The sequence below is a fragment of the Oryzias melastigma genome, linkage group LG2 (assembly GCF_002922805.2).
Source record: "Oryzias melastigma strain HK-1 linkage group LG2, ASM292280v2, whole genome shotgun sequence".
Classification (NCBI taxonomy): domain Eukaryota; kingdom Metazoa; phylum Chordata; class Actinopteri; order Beloniformes; family Adrianichthyidae; genus Oryzias; species Oryzias melastigma.
The window spans coordinates 10,660,424-10,677,800 of NC_050513.1; the positions used below are offsets into that span (position 1 = coordinate 10,660,424).

At 38.8% G+C, this 17,377-nt stretch overlaps 1 protein-coding gene across 1 annotated transcript; it reads left to right on the top strand.

Annotated features, from left to right (window-relative positions):
* Positions 1-410: 410 nt before the first annotated feature.
* stk24b (serine/threonine kinase 24b (STE20 homolog, yeast)) lies at positions 411-16,782 on the top strand. The gene is made up of 11 exons (XM_024294512.1): positions 411-545; positions 3,647-3,877; positions 4,082-4,138; positions 8,715-8,823; positions 9,003-9,160; positions 11,575-11,760; positions 11,843-11,991; positions 12,157-12,280; positions 12,360-12,428; positions 13,804-13,940; positions 14,939-16,782. Exons 1-11 carry the CDS (start codon positions 504-506, stop codon positions 14,970-14,972), a joined length of 1,296 nt encoding a protein of 431 aa, XP_024150280.1. The 5' UTR covers positions 411-503; the 3' UTR covers positions 14,973-16,782.
* Positions 16,783-17,377: the final 595 nt, after the last annotated feature.

Sequence of the window (17,377 nt, forward strand, 5' to 3'; positions counted from 1 at the left end):
GGTGCCTGCACACACTGAACGTTCGTCCGCTCGCCTGCGTTAGCCGCGAAGCTAACCCGCTAGCCATGTTTGCTAGCTGACAGTTAGCGGGAAGATAAGCGAACGGAGAGTGACAGCGGGGAGATAGCCGGCGTAAATATTTATTGCTGCGCCACAGAGCCCGCAAACGGACATTCTTGGAGACTTTAGCGGGCTAAGGATTGGATTTAACCCCGAGCGGAGGCTTAGCCAGGCTGTTAGCTTGGCTAACATTGCGGATTTCTGGCGTTAGCAGACGTCAGTAGCGTGCTCAGCTGTTCTGAGTTGTGTTCGGGGCTTTTTTCTGACACATAGGAGGAAGAACTAAGACGACTTGGAGCTCCGAGACTTTTCTCAAGCAGAGCTGGGTTCTACAGAGCCGCTGGCATAGCTGTGGGGGGGACTGTCGGAACCACCGAAGCCGAGGAGATCCCAGCGTAACGGCGGCGGCGGCAGCAGCAGGCGCTAATCCACTCGGCTTCGCGATGGCCCATTCTCCCGTGCAGGGCAACCTACCGGGGATGCAGGTGAGCTCCTTCTTCTTCTACTCCTCTTTTAAAAAGATGCTTTTGAAGGTCAGAACTAAGTTCATCAAATCTGAGGAGCACCTGAAGCCAATCAAACACCAAGAAGAAGCAGCACACCTGCGTTTGTTTGTTTTTTATAGCAAAGCTGCAAGACAGGGAGTTCATGAGGGCTTTAAACCCTCCGTTCTTTTTAACTTTTCCTCCCTGATGAACATCAGGAGTTGAGGGTCTTGCATCTGCTTCCATTCAACGCACATAATGAGGCTTTATCTGCTGGAAAAAGGTCATAAAAGGAAGTTGTTTTACTCAGCGCCTGCTCTCGAGCTTCCAACATATCAGCAGCCTCTTGAGAGTTAAGTCATTTTAGTTCACTTCCTGTGGCGTACTAGTCTTTTTTTCTCATTCCTGTCGAAGATAGAAACGCTGCAAGTGTGCAGCTGCACAAAAAAAGAAAAAGAAGCGGTTTTGTTTTTAGCTCCACTCACCTAAAAAGAACCCTTTAGTCTCCATTTGATTATTTTGAATGATCCGGCTTTAACAGGAACGAATATTTTGGCACTGATGAGTAAAATTGTGAAACTCGAGACTTGTCTGCAAATGCACATGGCTAATATCCGCTTAGTTCTAAATGGATGAGAACACTCTCTTACTCGATTATTATTTTTTAATGTACTAACCACCAATGAATTGGGTAAACGATGAAGGAAAAACTGTAATTCTCTGAAAAGTGAGGTAGAGAAACTGAAACTGGTCCTATTTTAGACTCAGATGTAAAGTTAGGACAAGAGGAAACAGCTGGGTAATAGAAAATAACAGTGCGGCCCTCTCATATTAGAGGAAACTGTCTTTTTCATGTAAAACCGTCTCATCCATCAGTTGTTAGACTCCCACAGTGTTCTAGATATGAACAAAATCTTCTAAAAACTGTAGTTGAGGCTTAACAAAACAGCACTGCATCATCAACGTACAAGTGTTTTCGATGTATTGCGACAATTGGAAGCTTATAAATGGAAAAAAAGACATTCTTAAAAATATGTGGAATTATTCATCTTTTGGTTAAATCCTTTTTAAGATGACAGCGGTCCCTCTATATATTTCAAAATTAATTCGATGTAGTCAACAACACCTAAATGACACGCTCTTTGTACCTATCTGCGCAAAGCTGCTTGTCTTTGTGACAGAATCGGCTGATTTACAATGATTGGGTAAGCACCTCACTACTGCAAAGTATTGTATATCAGCGCTTTTCTCTGCTTCAGAATTGTGTAAACGGTTGAAGAGTTACAGTTGTCAAAAGAATGCAAACAATAGCGCTAAAGCTCCGGTGTTAAAGGGTTAACATTGGTAGACGGAAGACTAGCCGGTTTGAGTAACTGGTTTGGTCCACTTAAGCCTCGTTTCTACTGAGCGGTTCAGTACAATAAGGAGAGTTACGGTACAGTCCAGTTAATTTTGGCAACCGTTTCCATTCGCTTCAACCGAGCGTTTTGTTTTCACACCGCATGTGTGGTGTAAACTGCTAGCTTACCCTGTAGCGCACCATTGTCAAAGATGGCTAGGAACGTTTGCAGTTCCACCACAGACCAGCCCTTGCTGTAGTTTGCAGGCGCTTTCAATATAGACTCGTGGCCAAAAGAGTACACAGGAAACCGCAGAAAAATTCAAATGCTTACAAACTTGTCCTGATCTTCTTTTGATTTGGGTTAACTGTTCGGACCCAAGCACACATGCCAATATTGTACTTACCCTAATACAGCGCGCAGTGGTAGTAGCTTTTTTGTTGGTTAATTTCTCACGTGTGAAAGTTGGTTTCCAGGCAGCCATGTTTGGATGGAAAAATGGACCTGTAAATCCAAATACAGAATCTATTTTATTAACCTTTAAGAACTGTACCACTAAGCATTTTTAGCAACCTTCATGGGTATTTAGACACGTCACTGGACCCCTGACTATTTTTGTTTTTATCAAATAGAGCTACGGTCTAAGGAGATTTCAACATGATCACACTAGTGCCAGAACGCTAAGGTCAAGCTGACCCACTCCTGTGTTTTTGGATCACAGGAAGTTGGTTCAACTGTTGTCAAATGCTAACAAAACTGCTTCAAAGTTGCATTCTCCCTGATCACAGGGAATGTTGTTTCTGATGTTAAATAAAGTTGAATTTAAACTGAATTCTTACATCATTTATTTATTTACTGCTGGATTCTTCAGGATGAACATTTTTGTGACAATTTAATAAAAAGTCTCTGTAGTGAAGTTTAACATGGATATAATTGAAAGCCTGATAATTATGGGATGTTGGTTGATAATATGTGATGTGACGATAAATCCTCATCATCTTTGGACTACACATTCTCATTCCCAACTCGTCATATGGACGAATGGTTTGGGCCCCCTCCGCGCCACTTTTTGACGTTTTGTATGTCCCCAAGCAGTTGTTTTTTGACGTGCTGGTTGTTCCCATTACATCACGTGTCCTTAACCCATGGGGCGAAGTACAGGATGCGGAACTAGTACCGCGTTGGGGTGCTGTTCCTCGTCCTGAGGGTTGGGGACCCCTGAATAATGTATGCCTTTTACCCTGTCTGTGCCCTGGTACCAAGCAGCCATTGGACCGGTACCGGTTTGCAGCTCGGAGGTTGGGGACGCCTGATTTGATGGGAACAACCACCATGTCAAAAATAACCAGTTGGGGACACCCAGAACATCAAAAAGTGGCACGGAGGGGGCCCGAACCATATGTCCATATGACGAGTTAGGAATGAGAATGTGTTGCTTGGAGATTCTGTGTGTTATGAGTGAAAATTGGAGACATGAAGGTGTCGGACAGAATTTCACGGATGTATACAACTTTCAGTTTGACTGGTTCCATCTTGTTGAAATTTTTTATTTTTTAACCTCTGTTATCAAACTGTTGCATTGTTTTCCCGTCATTTTCCTTCATCTCTCTTCGTGGACATAAACACGGTGTAGCATAGATAGCATTTAAGCTAGAGTTTCCAATTTGCTCCCAAACAGTTTATCCTTCTCCAACTTTTAATCTTTTGTTTATTTATCCATCCGTCTCTCCTCCCTCCCCCCTTCTCCCTTTCCACCTCTAGAATGCCAGAGTGGACCCCGAGGAGCTGTTCACCAAGCTGGAGCGCATTGGCAAGGGTTCTTTCGGCGAGGTGTTCAAAGGCATCGACAATCGCACGCAGAAGGTGGTGGCCATAAAGATCATCGACCTGGAGGAGGCGGAGGACGAGATCGAAGACATCCAGCAGGAGATCACCGTGCTCAGCCAGTGCGACAGCCCCTTCGTCACCAAGTACTACGGCTCATACCTGAAGGTAACATTAGTCCCCAAACTTGTTCAGTTTAGTCCATTCGTTAATATCCTTCCTCCTACTTTCCATCAAAATGAAGTAATTCGCTTTAGATGGCTAACTCCCCCACCAAGCTGTCATTAGTGTCATGTTGGGGATTGTAGCCTCGTGATTCATCCCAAACCCCCTTTAGATCGCTAAGCTCTACATCTTTCTCCATCGCTGCAGGACACAAAGCTATGGATCATCATGGAGTATTTAGGAGGAGGCTCGGCTTTAGATTTGGTAAGCGTTTTTTTTTTCTGCTTCATTTTGATTAAAAAACTAATTACAGACTGATTTGTCACAGATCTTTTTATTTGTTTTTTTTGCTAACTTTTAGAAACACCAGTATGGTAACAGTCGGGTTGCTTCCAAATTCCCTTACTACTCACTTTTCAGTGAGTAGAGATTGTGTGTGGGTGTCCAAATCGATCATTCTAAAAACCAGTATCCGGGAAATTTCCCAAAAGTCTCTCTGACAAACCAGTGTGCATCAATGCTAACTAGATTGGCAAACATGGACCACAATGCATTGCACTGAAACTTCAGGAAATCGGTAGCGTCATATTTGACGATTAAAAAAAAAAAAAAGAAAAAGGAAAAGGAGTGAGCATCTATCTGTATTAAAATCCAGGGCAATAGATAGTCCTGCAATGTAAAGTATTTTAGGGTCAAGTAGTAGTGGAGGAATTCAGACAAACTTTAGTTTTTGGTGTTTCTTTGGCTCATTAACAAGTTTCTAAACCTGTTGAAAATAAAAAAAATAAAAAATAAAAAAATAGTAATAATTCCACACCAATGTTATCTTAAAAATGTATTCAAATGTGGAGGATCTGTCAAGGGGCATCAAGTGTTTCAAAATCTAATTGAAGTTCAATTTTTGACCTGCTGAGGCAAAAAGATAAAAAATAAATCTTTAAAATGACATCATGAGTCTTAAATGTATTCAAAAATAAACTGCTTTAGGCTCAGAAGTGTTATTTTGAAGTGTTTACGGAAAATACAAAAAGTATATTTAGCAGGGCTGTGCAAAATGACTCATATAGAATTTTGTCAAAAACCCAAACTGTGTAAACTCATGTTTACTCAAAAGTTCTTAGTCACAATATTTCTAAAAAATATATATTTTTCCCAAACACACTCCAATGAAAATATTATTTTGTTTGGTTTTAACCCTTGTGCTATCTCATGGGGTCCAGATGACCCGACCCATATACTAATGTGTGATCCCTCCCATGACAAAGGTGGACAGGATTTTATGTCTGCCACGGACACCAGTGAAGATAAAAAAACCCTTCAGAAGACTTCAGTGCGCTGTCTTGTGGGGTCCAGATGACCCCACTTTTAATGTAAACATGCCTAGGATAGCACAAGGTTTAACATATTCTTGTAAAATTATAGGGGATCGATATGAATTTACAATTAAACTCAATTATTTCGTAATTTCAATCATGTTGGATCAGAAAATCGGATGCTAGAATAACCTGGGGCTAATGATGCAAGTCTGGACGACAATGGTACGGCCCATTTTCATGACGTCCATTGGGTTTCAAGATATACCTGTGCTTCACTTAAGACGTATACCCTTTATAGACCCAGACAACCTAAAAACCTGCAGTACCCATACGAGTCAACCCCTCCACATGGGTTTATCCCAGGCTTAACCTGAAAATATGAGATTGAATGGGTATGAAAATATTGTATAATTGCAGGATTTGACAAAATCTTTGTGTATAAACACAATTACTCAGCCTGCTGCTGAAACGTCTGTTTTCTCTTTGTAGGAGTGTTGTATCAAAGCTAATTTCCTAAATAAATACTGAAATCAGTGTTTAATCGTCCCTAATTGCACAAGAGGAAATATTGTGGTTTGTCAGGGAGGTGTTTCTTTCTACCGGGTTGATTGTGTTGTCGTGAGTATTTCCTGCTGGTGTCTCTGATGTCACTTTTTTTTTTTTCTAAATTAGCTCCTGTCGGTTCAACAGAAAATGGCTTTTCCATAAATTTGTTCTCTTCTTTGAACGTCTTTTTTTGGGGTTTTCTGGTTGGTAATGTGAAACGGAGATTAAACTGTTCAATTATTTCAGAATCAAACCAGTGTTTGGCTGTAGATATCCATTATTTTTTAATAGGTACGTTAAAAATACTTTAAAATACTCTGATTTGTTGACACACACACACATATATATATATATATATATATGTATACACACACACACTACTATTTTAAAGATAGATTTAGTAGAGAAATGTACATAAATTCTAATCAGTAATCAGTTCAACTGAAATTGCTGAGATTTGATGTTGGCTTTAGTATTTTTAAGTTATGGACAAGACATATATATATATTTCTTTCAAAAGTAAATTATTTACAATAATGAAATATGAAACTTATTTATTGTTTTGTCGATAAAGTTGAATGAAAGTGGCTAGCATGGAATCAGAAAGTTTGATAAAGTTGGGAAAAAATTGAAACAACTTATGTGCAGTTTATGTTGTCAAAAGTTGTTGAGATAAAAGTTGATGAAAAAAATTAAACTTAAAATCTTTTCAGAAATGGTTGTTTTAGTTGCTTTTAGCCCTGTACAGAAAATCGCATATCTTATTTTCATTGTGAGATTAGCCTGTGTGATATCTCTAAAGACACCGCAGTCTGCAAGAAATGGTTACCTTAAATGTTTACACTCATACTAAAATTATTTCATGGCAGCTTGATGTATTTAACCAACCAAAATAAAGCCATTTTACACATTCCAATCATGACCAATCAGATTAGGGGTGTAACAGATCACAAAACTCATGGTTTTAGGGTCATGGTTCATAAAAAAAATATATACTGTATATATCAGCAAAAAACAACAAGATAAAAGCTAAATAAATTTTTAGAAACACTTCAAAACATACTTTTAATAAAACATATAAAGTACTTCACATACACAAAAGGCTATTTATAACATTTTCTCATTGAGGCCTATTTATTAAAACAAAACATCTTTAAACTTTGAACACAAACAAAATGATAAAAAATGTAGTTTCTGATTACATTTGCATGTCTTGACACCAAATCTACCAAAACTGAGAGAAAAGAATGCTTAAAAATAGTGTTGGAAATACCAAATCCATCTGGAGTACCCCTTAAAATACAAATATTCTAGTCCTACCCCCCCCCCCCACACACACACACACACACACAAAATGCTCAAATTAACTCAGAAATAAAACTGTTAAAATTGAACTTGAAATTGTTTTTTGGTGTTAACTGTTTTACTGAAACTAACTGTGGAAACATTTAAATATTTGAAATAATAATTGTTGTCCGTAAAACATTGCGCTGCCTGGTGATTTATGATCCTTTTGGCTTGCCGTACTATCGTCGCCTGACAGCACAGTCAAGTCCCTGTTACGCAGCAGCGGTTTTCTCCTGTGTGGGTCAGTTGCTGCTTTTAACTGGGAGATTCTCTGAACCCAGAATGGAGACGTGTACCGATGCTTTTATTTAGCTCATAAAATTAAATTACTTGATATCTATTGATCCGGTCCTCCATTATGAAAAAAGTTTTTGACGGAAGCTCCTCCCACATTCAGCGGGAGCTTCAGGTGAATAGAATTAAAGATAACCTTGAAGCAGCTACTTTAGGGCTTGTCAAAACAAAGACGATGTACTTGAATTTGAAGCAAATTCTATTCAATGTGAACGGAAAATTGATTTAAATTATGCAAGCGCGAGGCGTGTGCGTGTGCGGGGGGTGGGGCTCCACAGATTACCCCTAAATCAGATGCAGCACTTTCATGCTAGATGCCCTGCCTACTATGTGGACGAGGGTCATTTGGAGTATAAGTGAAGTTAATTTTATTAGTTGACTTTTATTTGAATAAAACTGTTGCAGTGAAATAGAACTGAAAATTGTAAGCCATGTCATTATCGCGATATTAATCACTAATAAGTGGGGTTGGGTTGAAAAAAAATCAATAAATCGATCTAAGCTTAATAGATCATTAATTAATCCATAAAAGTAGAGATCGACCAAAGCATAATGCAAAAGTCCGCTAGCTTGATGCTAACGCATAATGGGATTTCCTTTAGGACGGCTAATACTAACGCTCAGTTGACCTAAACATAAACTACTGACTAAATGAGCATCTTTAAATACTCACAGGTATGAATTTTCCAAACTCCTTTCAGGAAATATTTTTTTAAAGTAACCAAAAAGCACAGTTTTATGCTCATACTTTCTTCTTCTTCTGGAATAAGATGTAATGCTATAGTGTGATCGCCACCTAGTGGGCAAACTGAAACACCCTGCAGGAGAGGCAGAACAATCGGAGTTTCTCCGTTTGAGAATCCATGTAACTCTGAATGCTATTAGCAATAATTTGTAAACCATCTAAAGTCAAAATTGAATTAAATCAAATTGATTTGAAAGAATCTAAAAAAAAAATAGAACTGAATCGATCTAGGCTATGATGAATCAAACTCTGGAAATTATTGGTGATACCCATCTCTACTAATATCGCACAGTTTTCCCTCATACTGTGCTTCCACTGTTTAAAATATCTGCTGCAGATGCTGCTGATGGTTTGTTTTTGTAACTCTTATCTACAGTTGACAGATAAATGGAAGGGATTGTGTTTGAGCTTCTGGTGGAAAAACCTCTGCGGTGTGTTAGACACCAGCCCAACTCTTCTGTTCTCTGCATTTACATGGAAACATCACCATCACATCAACTGTTGACCTCATGTGTTTGTTCTAAAGTCTTGAGCGACTCCAAAGCCGTCAATAGTTTTGGCCTCAACTGTTTCCGTTCTTGTCTCCTGGAAGATGGAGCCCGGAGCTCTGGATGAGACCCAGATCGCCACCATCCTCAGAGAGATCCTGAAAGGCCTGGAGTACCTGCACTCCGAGAAGAAGATCCACAGAGATATTAAAGGTAGCCCTATGAGCGATCGCTGCTGTCTGCGGCCGCATATCATCTTGCACGCTGATGGTATTGGCGTCCACTTATGGCTTCATTCATTATACAGTGTGTTTTTCCTCCAGGGGGTTGAGGCAAAAGCTAAGCAGAGGAGAAGCATCTCAAGATGTTTTTTTTTTTCCTTCTTTCCTCAGCGGCAAACGTTCTACTATCCGAGCAGGGAGAGGTGAAGCTGGCAGATTTCGGCGTGGCCGGTCAGTTGACTGACACGCAGATCAAACGCAACACCTTTGTGGGCACGCCCTTCTGGATGGCACCAGAGGTGATCAAGCAGTCTGCCTACGACTCAAAGGTACATCAACCCTTACGCTACGCCACCCTCCGCAAGGAACATTCAAGTCATTACTTCCAATAAAAATGTCCACTTCAAGCTTACACGTTCAAAACTCTCTCGTAGTTTCTGCCTGTTTACAACCGTTTGGGGATCTACTTACAAAACCTTAAAGCAAGTTAAAGCTGTTCAAACTTTGACCAATCGGAGACCGATTTGAAATTGATAATTGCAGTTTGTGTCCAGGCAGAGTTCTATGACACCAAGTCTTTTATAAATCAGAATAGAGCTGTGAAAGAAAAAGTCTGGAGTAAGATTTGTAAGATTTGCTCCAAGCCTCTTCCGACTGTACAAAGGAGAAAAAGAAGAACCCTTTCCATTCTTGTCCGGTGTGAACACCAAGTGCACGTTCAGGAACCCGCTTTGCACATGTTCTTGAACACTCATCAAGCAGGGAACAAGAAGACATATAAGACATATAAGCATATAATGTAGACCAGTGTTTTTCAACCAGTGTGCCGTGAGAGATGGTCAGGTGTGCCGCGGGAAATTACCCATTTTCACATATATAAAACATTTACCATCACTATGGTATATGCTCTGTGTTCATCCAAACGGCCCTGATTTAACACTGGATAGTTTTGAAATATGCAAGATGGTAAAATAAATATTTCTTTGTTTCTATAAATGAGTCTTTAATCAGAATGACGACTGGGGATCATGCCATTTATGTTAGTTACTAAACAGTTGATCGGAGGACTCCGTCAGTGAACGTGACATCCACACACAAAGAGAAAATATTTAATTAAACCTCAAGAATTGTGATGGCAAAATATTTAACAGAGATGAAAAGAAGAGAAAGTACGCGCGCTGGGCGGTGCAGCAGCGCAAGAGCCAAACAGGGAGATAGAGAGAAAACATCAACACAAAATGTAAAGAAAATGAGACATTAGAAAAGAAGAACAAACTGGAATCATTTGACTTTTCTTGATAGTATGAAGGAACAGAGTCTGCAGGAAATATTCTATATGTATATATATTCTGTATATATTTATGGCTCCACAACCAACCTGTCCAGACACCTGAGAACTGAGAGAATCTCCTCTAAAACCGATCAGATCATCACTGACAGAAGAAACAGATGACATCCTCAAAGCTGAAACTCTTTTGTCTTTCTAAATGTTAATGTGAATAAAAGTCTTGATTTATTGGTTTTGCACAATTTCACGTCAAATGTGTTTAAAGGAAAAAAGCTTAAAATGTATAGAGTTAAAAACTGAATAGTTAATTAATTGTTAGTTCTTTTATCATTTATTTTGTACATTCTGTCTGGAAGGAATAAATAACAGCATATAAATAATTTACACTTTATAAGAATAAAAACATATTTACATCTTGGATTTTATGCATAATCTTATACAGTAGTTTATAATAAATCAAACAAAGCAAGAAAAAAACCTAAAAATCCATTTGGTAGCAGAAAGAACCGCTGTTTTCAGAGAGCTAATGCAAAAGAACTGAATCTCTGAGAAGAGCCAGAATTCATCACTACTGCGGAGGGAAACAAGGAAAGACCGTTGTTTTTACTTTGTCTGATATTTTTGTATTTTAAAAAAACATTCATAAAAACTGATTATTTAGAAGTATTTTTTTTAATTTTTTTTTTAAATCATTCTTTAATGATAATAAATGTAGACTGTTTTGAGGAGATATACATTTAACTTGAGCAAATGGACATGATATTCACAGCAGAAAGTTGTAGTGGAGGGAGGTGTTGAGCTGTGTTAAAGAGAATTGAGATTGAGAAACACTGGGTTAAAGTGACACCACCTCTGCGCTGCAATGATGCTTCCCACTTATATAAAAAATGTATAAAAAAAGGATAAAGTTGTGTTTTAGAGCAATAGCAAAGTCCTTCTCTCGCAACAAAATTAGATACCTGCCTATTACAAAAAAATTAATGTTTATTTTAATGTCTCATAAATGTAAGAAAAATAGTAAACCTGGTTTAAATCAGTTTCAACTAAACTAACAAGCATCAAAAGCTGTTTTGTCACTACAAACCGTCAAACTGCAAATCATCCTCCATAAAAATAATATTTATAAAATAGAAAAAAATCAAACTGATGTATCGGCGCCCTCTAGTGGTCATGTTAGGTAATGTATGTTTTTATTTTAATATATTGATGTATTGGTGCCCTCAAGTGGTTAATACATTTAAAGCCAACCAATTTTATTTCCTAACTTTATACTGAGAAATTATTTAAAAAATTATATATATTAACATTTTTTTCTTATTTCTTGCAGGTTTAGCTGCTTAATACTCTGTTCTGGACATGATTGTTAGATATAACTGATGACATGTTTAGTCAAAGTCATTTTGGTAGACAAATAGTTTTTTTTGTGACATTGTTCTTGGTCTTGGTTCCTTCCAGGCGGATATCTGGTCGTTGGGTATCACGGCGATCGAGTTGGCCAAAGGCGAGCCGCCCCACTCGGATTTGCATCCCATGAAGGTTTTATTCCTGATCCCAAAGAACAACCCGCCCACGCTGGAGGGCAGCTACTGCAAGCCCCTTAAAGAGTTTGTGGAGGCCTGCCTCAACAAAGAGCCCAGTTTTGTACGCAGACGTGCACATTTAAAGGTCCAATTGTCCCAGAAATCACCACTTTACTCAAGTCCGCTCGTCTTCCTCCCCGCAGAGGCCAACAGCCAAAGAACTGCTCAAGCACAAACTGATCGTCCGCTACGCCAAGAAGACTTCGTACCTGACCGAGCTGGTGGACAAGTACAAAAGGTGGAAAGCAGAGCAGTCCAGAACCGCAGAGTCCAGTTCTGATGAGTCTGACTCGTAAGTCATGTTTCATTTACAGTCTTTAACAAGTTTGTCCTAAAAACAAACCGAGTGAAGAGGGAGACATTCCTAACCCTTGCTGTCAAGTCTACTTCCTAGAGAGCAACTTCCAGAAGAACGAACAGCCATTTAAAGTTCCCTATTTTTCACGTGTGTGAGCAGAGAGCAGGACGGTCAGGCGTCGGGCGGGAATGACTTTGGCAGTGACGACTGGATCTTCACCATTCGAGAAAAAGACCCCAAGAAGTTACAGAATGGAGAAGGACAGTCGGGAGTAACAGACCAGGTCCGCTGCTGCTGCTCCAAGAGTTCTTCTTATCTACGTCCACCATCTACAACTCTCTCATGTCTCCATGTTCCCGCAGACAAAAGACATTCCAAAGAGGCCTTTTTCACAGAGCCTGGCTGCAGTCATCTCTCCTGCGTTGGCTGAGGTGAGGAGCTCCACTTAAATGCTCCTCAACTGTTGGTAGATATCTTGCAAAGATAAAATCATTGGCTGTATATGAGAACTGGACTCTGTGACTCCTCCCCCTTCACGTTCCAAGTAGGAAGTACCTGCTGGTTCCAAGAAGCTAATGTCATTCTATTTGGCAGAATAACCATTCTTGTTCTGATACTTTTTTTAACATGTTTGTGTTAATCTTATTTTTTTTGTAAAGTTTTTTTTTTGTAAAGTTTTTGAGAAGTTCAAGCGATAAACTGACCAATCAGATGCCTCCATAGAAGTAGGTGGTGCCTCCTGGTGTTGATATTCAAAACGTTTGGCAGATTTTTTGTTTTCAAGTGTGAGTGGTGTAGACTTCCAACAAGCTCACTCCTGGTTGGTGAGAGTGGTTGCCATAGAAATGTAGACTCAGATCGAGTTGGACCAATCACAGCTTATGGATCACGTCTGGGTCCAACATGGCGGTGTCTATATCACAAAAAAATTTACTTCATTTGGTTGGAGTTGGAAGTAAACCAGTTTCTGTGGATGATGCCACACTCACTCAGTCCAGTTCTCATATACTGTCAATGGTCTTTTTTACTCGAACGTGTTAATACTTTCATAATTATTTACACCTTGGATTATTAGAATATTAAATGGTTTACAAGAAATACCACTTCTTCTAATTGACTATCTTGGCTAGGGTGTTCCACATGGCAGAATATTAAGACCATGACCTTTTTTTATGTAAATTAGGATATGTTTTTTTGTGCTGAAAATGTGTCTTAAAGTGCCAACAAACTAATTTCAAACTTCCAAATTAAAACTCTCACATTAGTGTAACCTGTTTGTTCTTAAATATTTTATAACTTCACAATTTTTTTTTTAAGTTTTTCAAATTTAGAAATGTATTATGAAACTATAAAATCAATAGTTAAAAATCTTTTAAGAGTGAAATCATCACAGTAGTTGAGTATTTGGTAGTTTGTGAAAGTGTAAAAAAAAAACATTATTTGAACTTCACAGATTTTCCATAAAGCTGCCCACATTAGTCTTTAATTTTTCTTTTCATATTAATAAAAAAAATAAATCCTCAATTTAAAGTTAGGTTTTTTTTCTCTTGAGGTGTTCAGAACAGTACTTTCCTGAAGAGAAGAAAAAACTGTTTTTAACATTTTTTAGAAAGTTTTCCGAAGTTTTTTGCTGTGATACAGTAAAAAAAAAGTGGGAAAAATGGGAAAGGGAAAAAATTCTAGAGGAGAGCAACACCATGTTATAAATAAAAATGGGGTTGTTTTGTCTTTCATATACTTAAAAGGAAAAAAAAACTGAAATGTGAAAGGGGCTGATGTCTAAGTAAAACAATGTCTTGTCTGTAGCTAAAGGCGCGACAGGAGCAGGTCAATGGGAACCCAATGGTCCTGGACGAGCTGAAGGAGGCGATCCTGCTGGCGGAGGAGGCCTATCCCGGGATCTCTGACTCTCTGGTAGCTCATATGGTTCACCGGCTGCAGAGGTAACAGTTGCTCTCTAGTTTAATGCTACACTCACACCGGGCATTCACGGGCGTTTAAGAATGTGCTTTTTAAATCAAATCAAACTTTATTTGTATAGCACCTTTCCAAAATCGATTTCACTCAAAGTGCTTAAAAGGCAGGTGGATGGCTTTAATGGAGAAAACTAAACCAAGTCCCACAGCATCAACCAGGACAAAACTTTCCAGTGTTTCCTCTGATAAATATAATTCATTAAAACTAAGGTCTACTTGAGTTAAAAGATTAGATCTAATAGCATTGATTTTACTCCTGAAGTGGTCTGTGAAACTCTCATATGTAGCATCTGATGCTGCTAAATGCTAATGTTTTTAGCATGAGCTCTACATGCTAATGTTTTTAGCCTAATCGCAGCATTCTAATGTTTTTAGCCTGATCACTACATGCTAATGTTCTTAGACTGATTGCTACATGGAGCTGTGGCTGTATATTCCCCATTTACAATCTATAGAAAGACCCTGATGATGTTGAGAGATCAGTTTTATTTACAGTGATTAGTTCTACAATAATCAGTTACACGTCTCTATATTTGGATTTATTCATTCAGAGATTTTCCCGGTACCGGTAGCTTCATTCTCGCTCTGGGGGCGGAGTCTTTAGGATAGCCGCTTCCGTCGTGTTTTTGTTTCTCTGTGACTGAGTTTGAAGGCTCACCGTCCTGTATTAACCGGAGAAGAGAAAAAAATAAATAAAAAATTGGGAAACATCTGTGCCATTGACCCAACTTTGAAACTGACTACCTCTGCCGTGCGGCTCGTGTGAACACGGCTTTAATGAGCATTCGATGCAGTTTGTACATAGAGCCTGAAAACAGGTGTAGAAACTTGCGCAGCTACATGTGAACGCAAAACTTTTGAACGCACATTTGGATGTGTTTACATAGACTCTTCATGGTCACTTGAATGGAAGACATTGTGAATGTAGTTTAAGATTAAAGTTTCAGTGTTGTTCTTTTTTCCAGCTTCTCCACAGGTAGGACGTCCTCCTCCCCGTAGTGACCAGCCCTGTGACCCAGCCTTTCTCTCCCAGACCCCCCACGCCCACCAACACCCCACCAGCTCAGAGGGGTTCAAAGTTGGGAGTGAAGTCCTTCAATACCAGCTAGCTGCATTTGACCTCTACGTGGGAGAGGCCGCTAACCTAGCCTGAAAATAAGAAAAGAAAAAATAATCGACGACGATAATAATATTAAGAAGAACTGAACTCCAAAAGAGGAGCGCGGAAGAACTTCGGAGAGCTTCTGTCATCCATTAGCGAGAGGAGGAGCCTGTCCACTGGCCTCTCGCCGCAGCCGAATCTGCATGGACTCCGTTCAGCGCAGAGCCACAAACCCCTCCCCTCGAATTCACAACCCCGCCCCTTACTGGAATGCAGGCGCCACACCCCTCCCCCCCAAAAAAAACCCTCTTGAGAGCATGCTTGACGAACCTGCAGGGATGTGATCAACAAGCTGTGTATGTGCGTGTGCCTGTTCTCCTCCCTGTTTAGGCTAACTGCAGCATTCTTAATGAAACCTCAGGTAAAGTGCTTTAAAGTGGGACTGTGTCCTCCGAGGCAGGGGGGAGGGGGAAAGGGGGCGGGGCTTCGCCATGCTGTACATGACTACAAGTTATCATAAATCACTGTGTACAAAATGGGGTCATTTTGTAGATACTGATTCAAGTAGAAAACATCTCCAGAGTATCTGCAGCAGAGGAAAACGGAATGCCTTGCCTTTTTTCAGATCGACTCTCCTGCCTTCTTCGCATTTCATCCGACATTTCATCAGTGTTTCTTCTTTTTTTTTGACTGATTTACAGTCTTCCATTTCAATCTCCTGCTGAAAATCACAGAATTAACTCGGATACTAAGCTTACTTTGTTTAGAGGCACAAGTTTGTGTTTGTAGTCAGAGGAAAACCTACAACTTGTACTTATGTTTTAGACAATTGAGTTGTTTTAAAGTCCTATAGGACAGGAGTGTGGTAGCAGACAATTACAAGGGGAGCAACTATTGCGGAGTGTAATGCTGATATCATTTTGAGTATTATGTTTTTTTGTTTTTCCTCGGCTCGTATTGTTTTTCTTAGCTGTACTTTAGACCTAAAGTGGAGGCGAGGAAGAAGCGGCCCACGGACGGCAATCACGGCGGCCAAATTACGACGAGAGCCGAGCTGCAGTCATTTCACACCTCCACTATAGAAGTGCCATGTCCTCTTTTACGCTTTCACCAATTTGTAGTATTATTATTATTTGCACCTTTTTTTTTTTTTTTTTTTAATTTTCCGATCAAAAAAATTTTTTTTTTTTTTTTTGCACTTTGAAAGTGTGTCAAGTATTTAAAGAATCCTGCAAAACCGGGGGGTAAAAAATAAAAAAAACAACAGTTGCTAATAGCCATGTTTTACTATATATGTTTACTTAAGAGTTCCAGAATTTACTACTGTGCTATTGCAGCAATAATGTTGAGGAGATGCATCAAGATGCGCTCGTCAACACAGGGATCGAAAGAAATTAAGAAATATCTGATATTTTTATAAACAGCAAAGAGTTAAGTATGGAAATATGGAATGCTTTATGGATACGGGCACCTGCCTTTGGCAAAAAAAAAAGAAAAAAAGACAGAAATATCTATACCTTACAGAAGACAAAACATATGCTATGGAAATAACAACAAAATGTGTACATTTGGTCTCCTTTATCATAGCTGACAATTTATAGTACTGTATATAATCTTTGCTTGTGTCATTTGAAAATTCCCAAGTTAAATGTAAGCTCCTTGTAAGCTTCGAAGTGACATGAGAAATAAAGATCTAATGCTAACTGAGTTTGCTATCTTTTCAGTTATTTTTGGGATCATTTTTCAACCTTAAGACTACTTTTCTTTTCTTTTTTTCTTAAATTTTCTGCCAAAAAAGCAAAGAGTGGCTCACTTTGGAAATAAACTTTTTAAGTTTTAAGTTTAATTGCTTTCTACTTTTTATTTTAACTAAGAGGTAAATACAGAAGGGGGGCATGGGTTTACACATTACAGGAATAATAATTACATCATATTAAATAAATGTTATTTATTTTAAAAGCTCCTACAACTGGATTTTAAATTTATTTCTCATTTGAATGTGTTGGAACTTCCAGCTAAAGAGCAAAGTAGCCATATTGAGTAGTCAATTTCTTTGTTTTAGAGGGTTTTAATGTTTTTTTTTCTAATTAAAAAAATGTATATGTATGTTTATAATACTATAATGGATTGGAATTCGTTTATTTCAAGCAATCTAAACATACAAACTATGTATATACATCAAACTATGAATGATTAATCATAACTTGATTGGAAAAAGTAAAAGAAATATGCATGTACACAAGTAAGTGGTGCCATTATATGACTCTTAATCGTAAATAGACAAATTTGCACTTATTCAAAC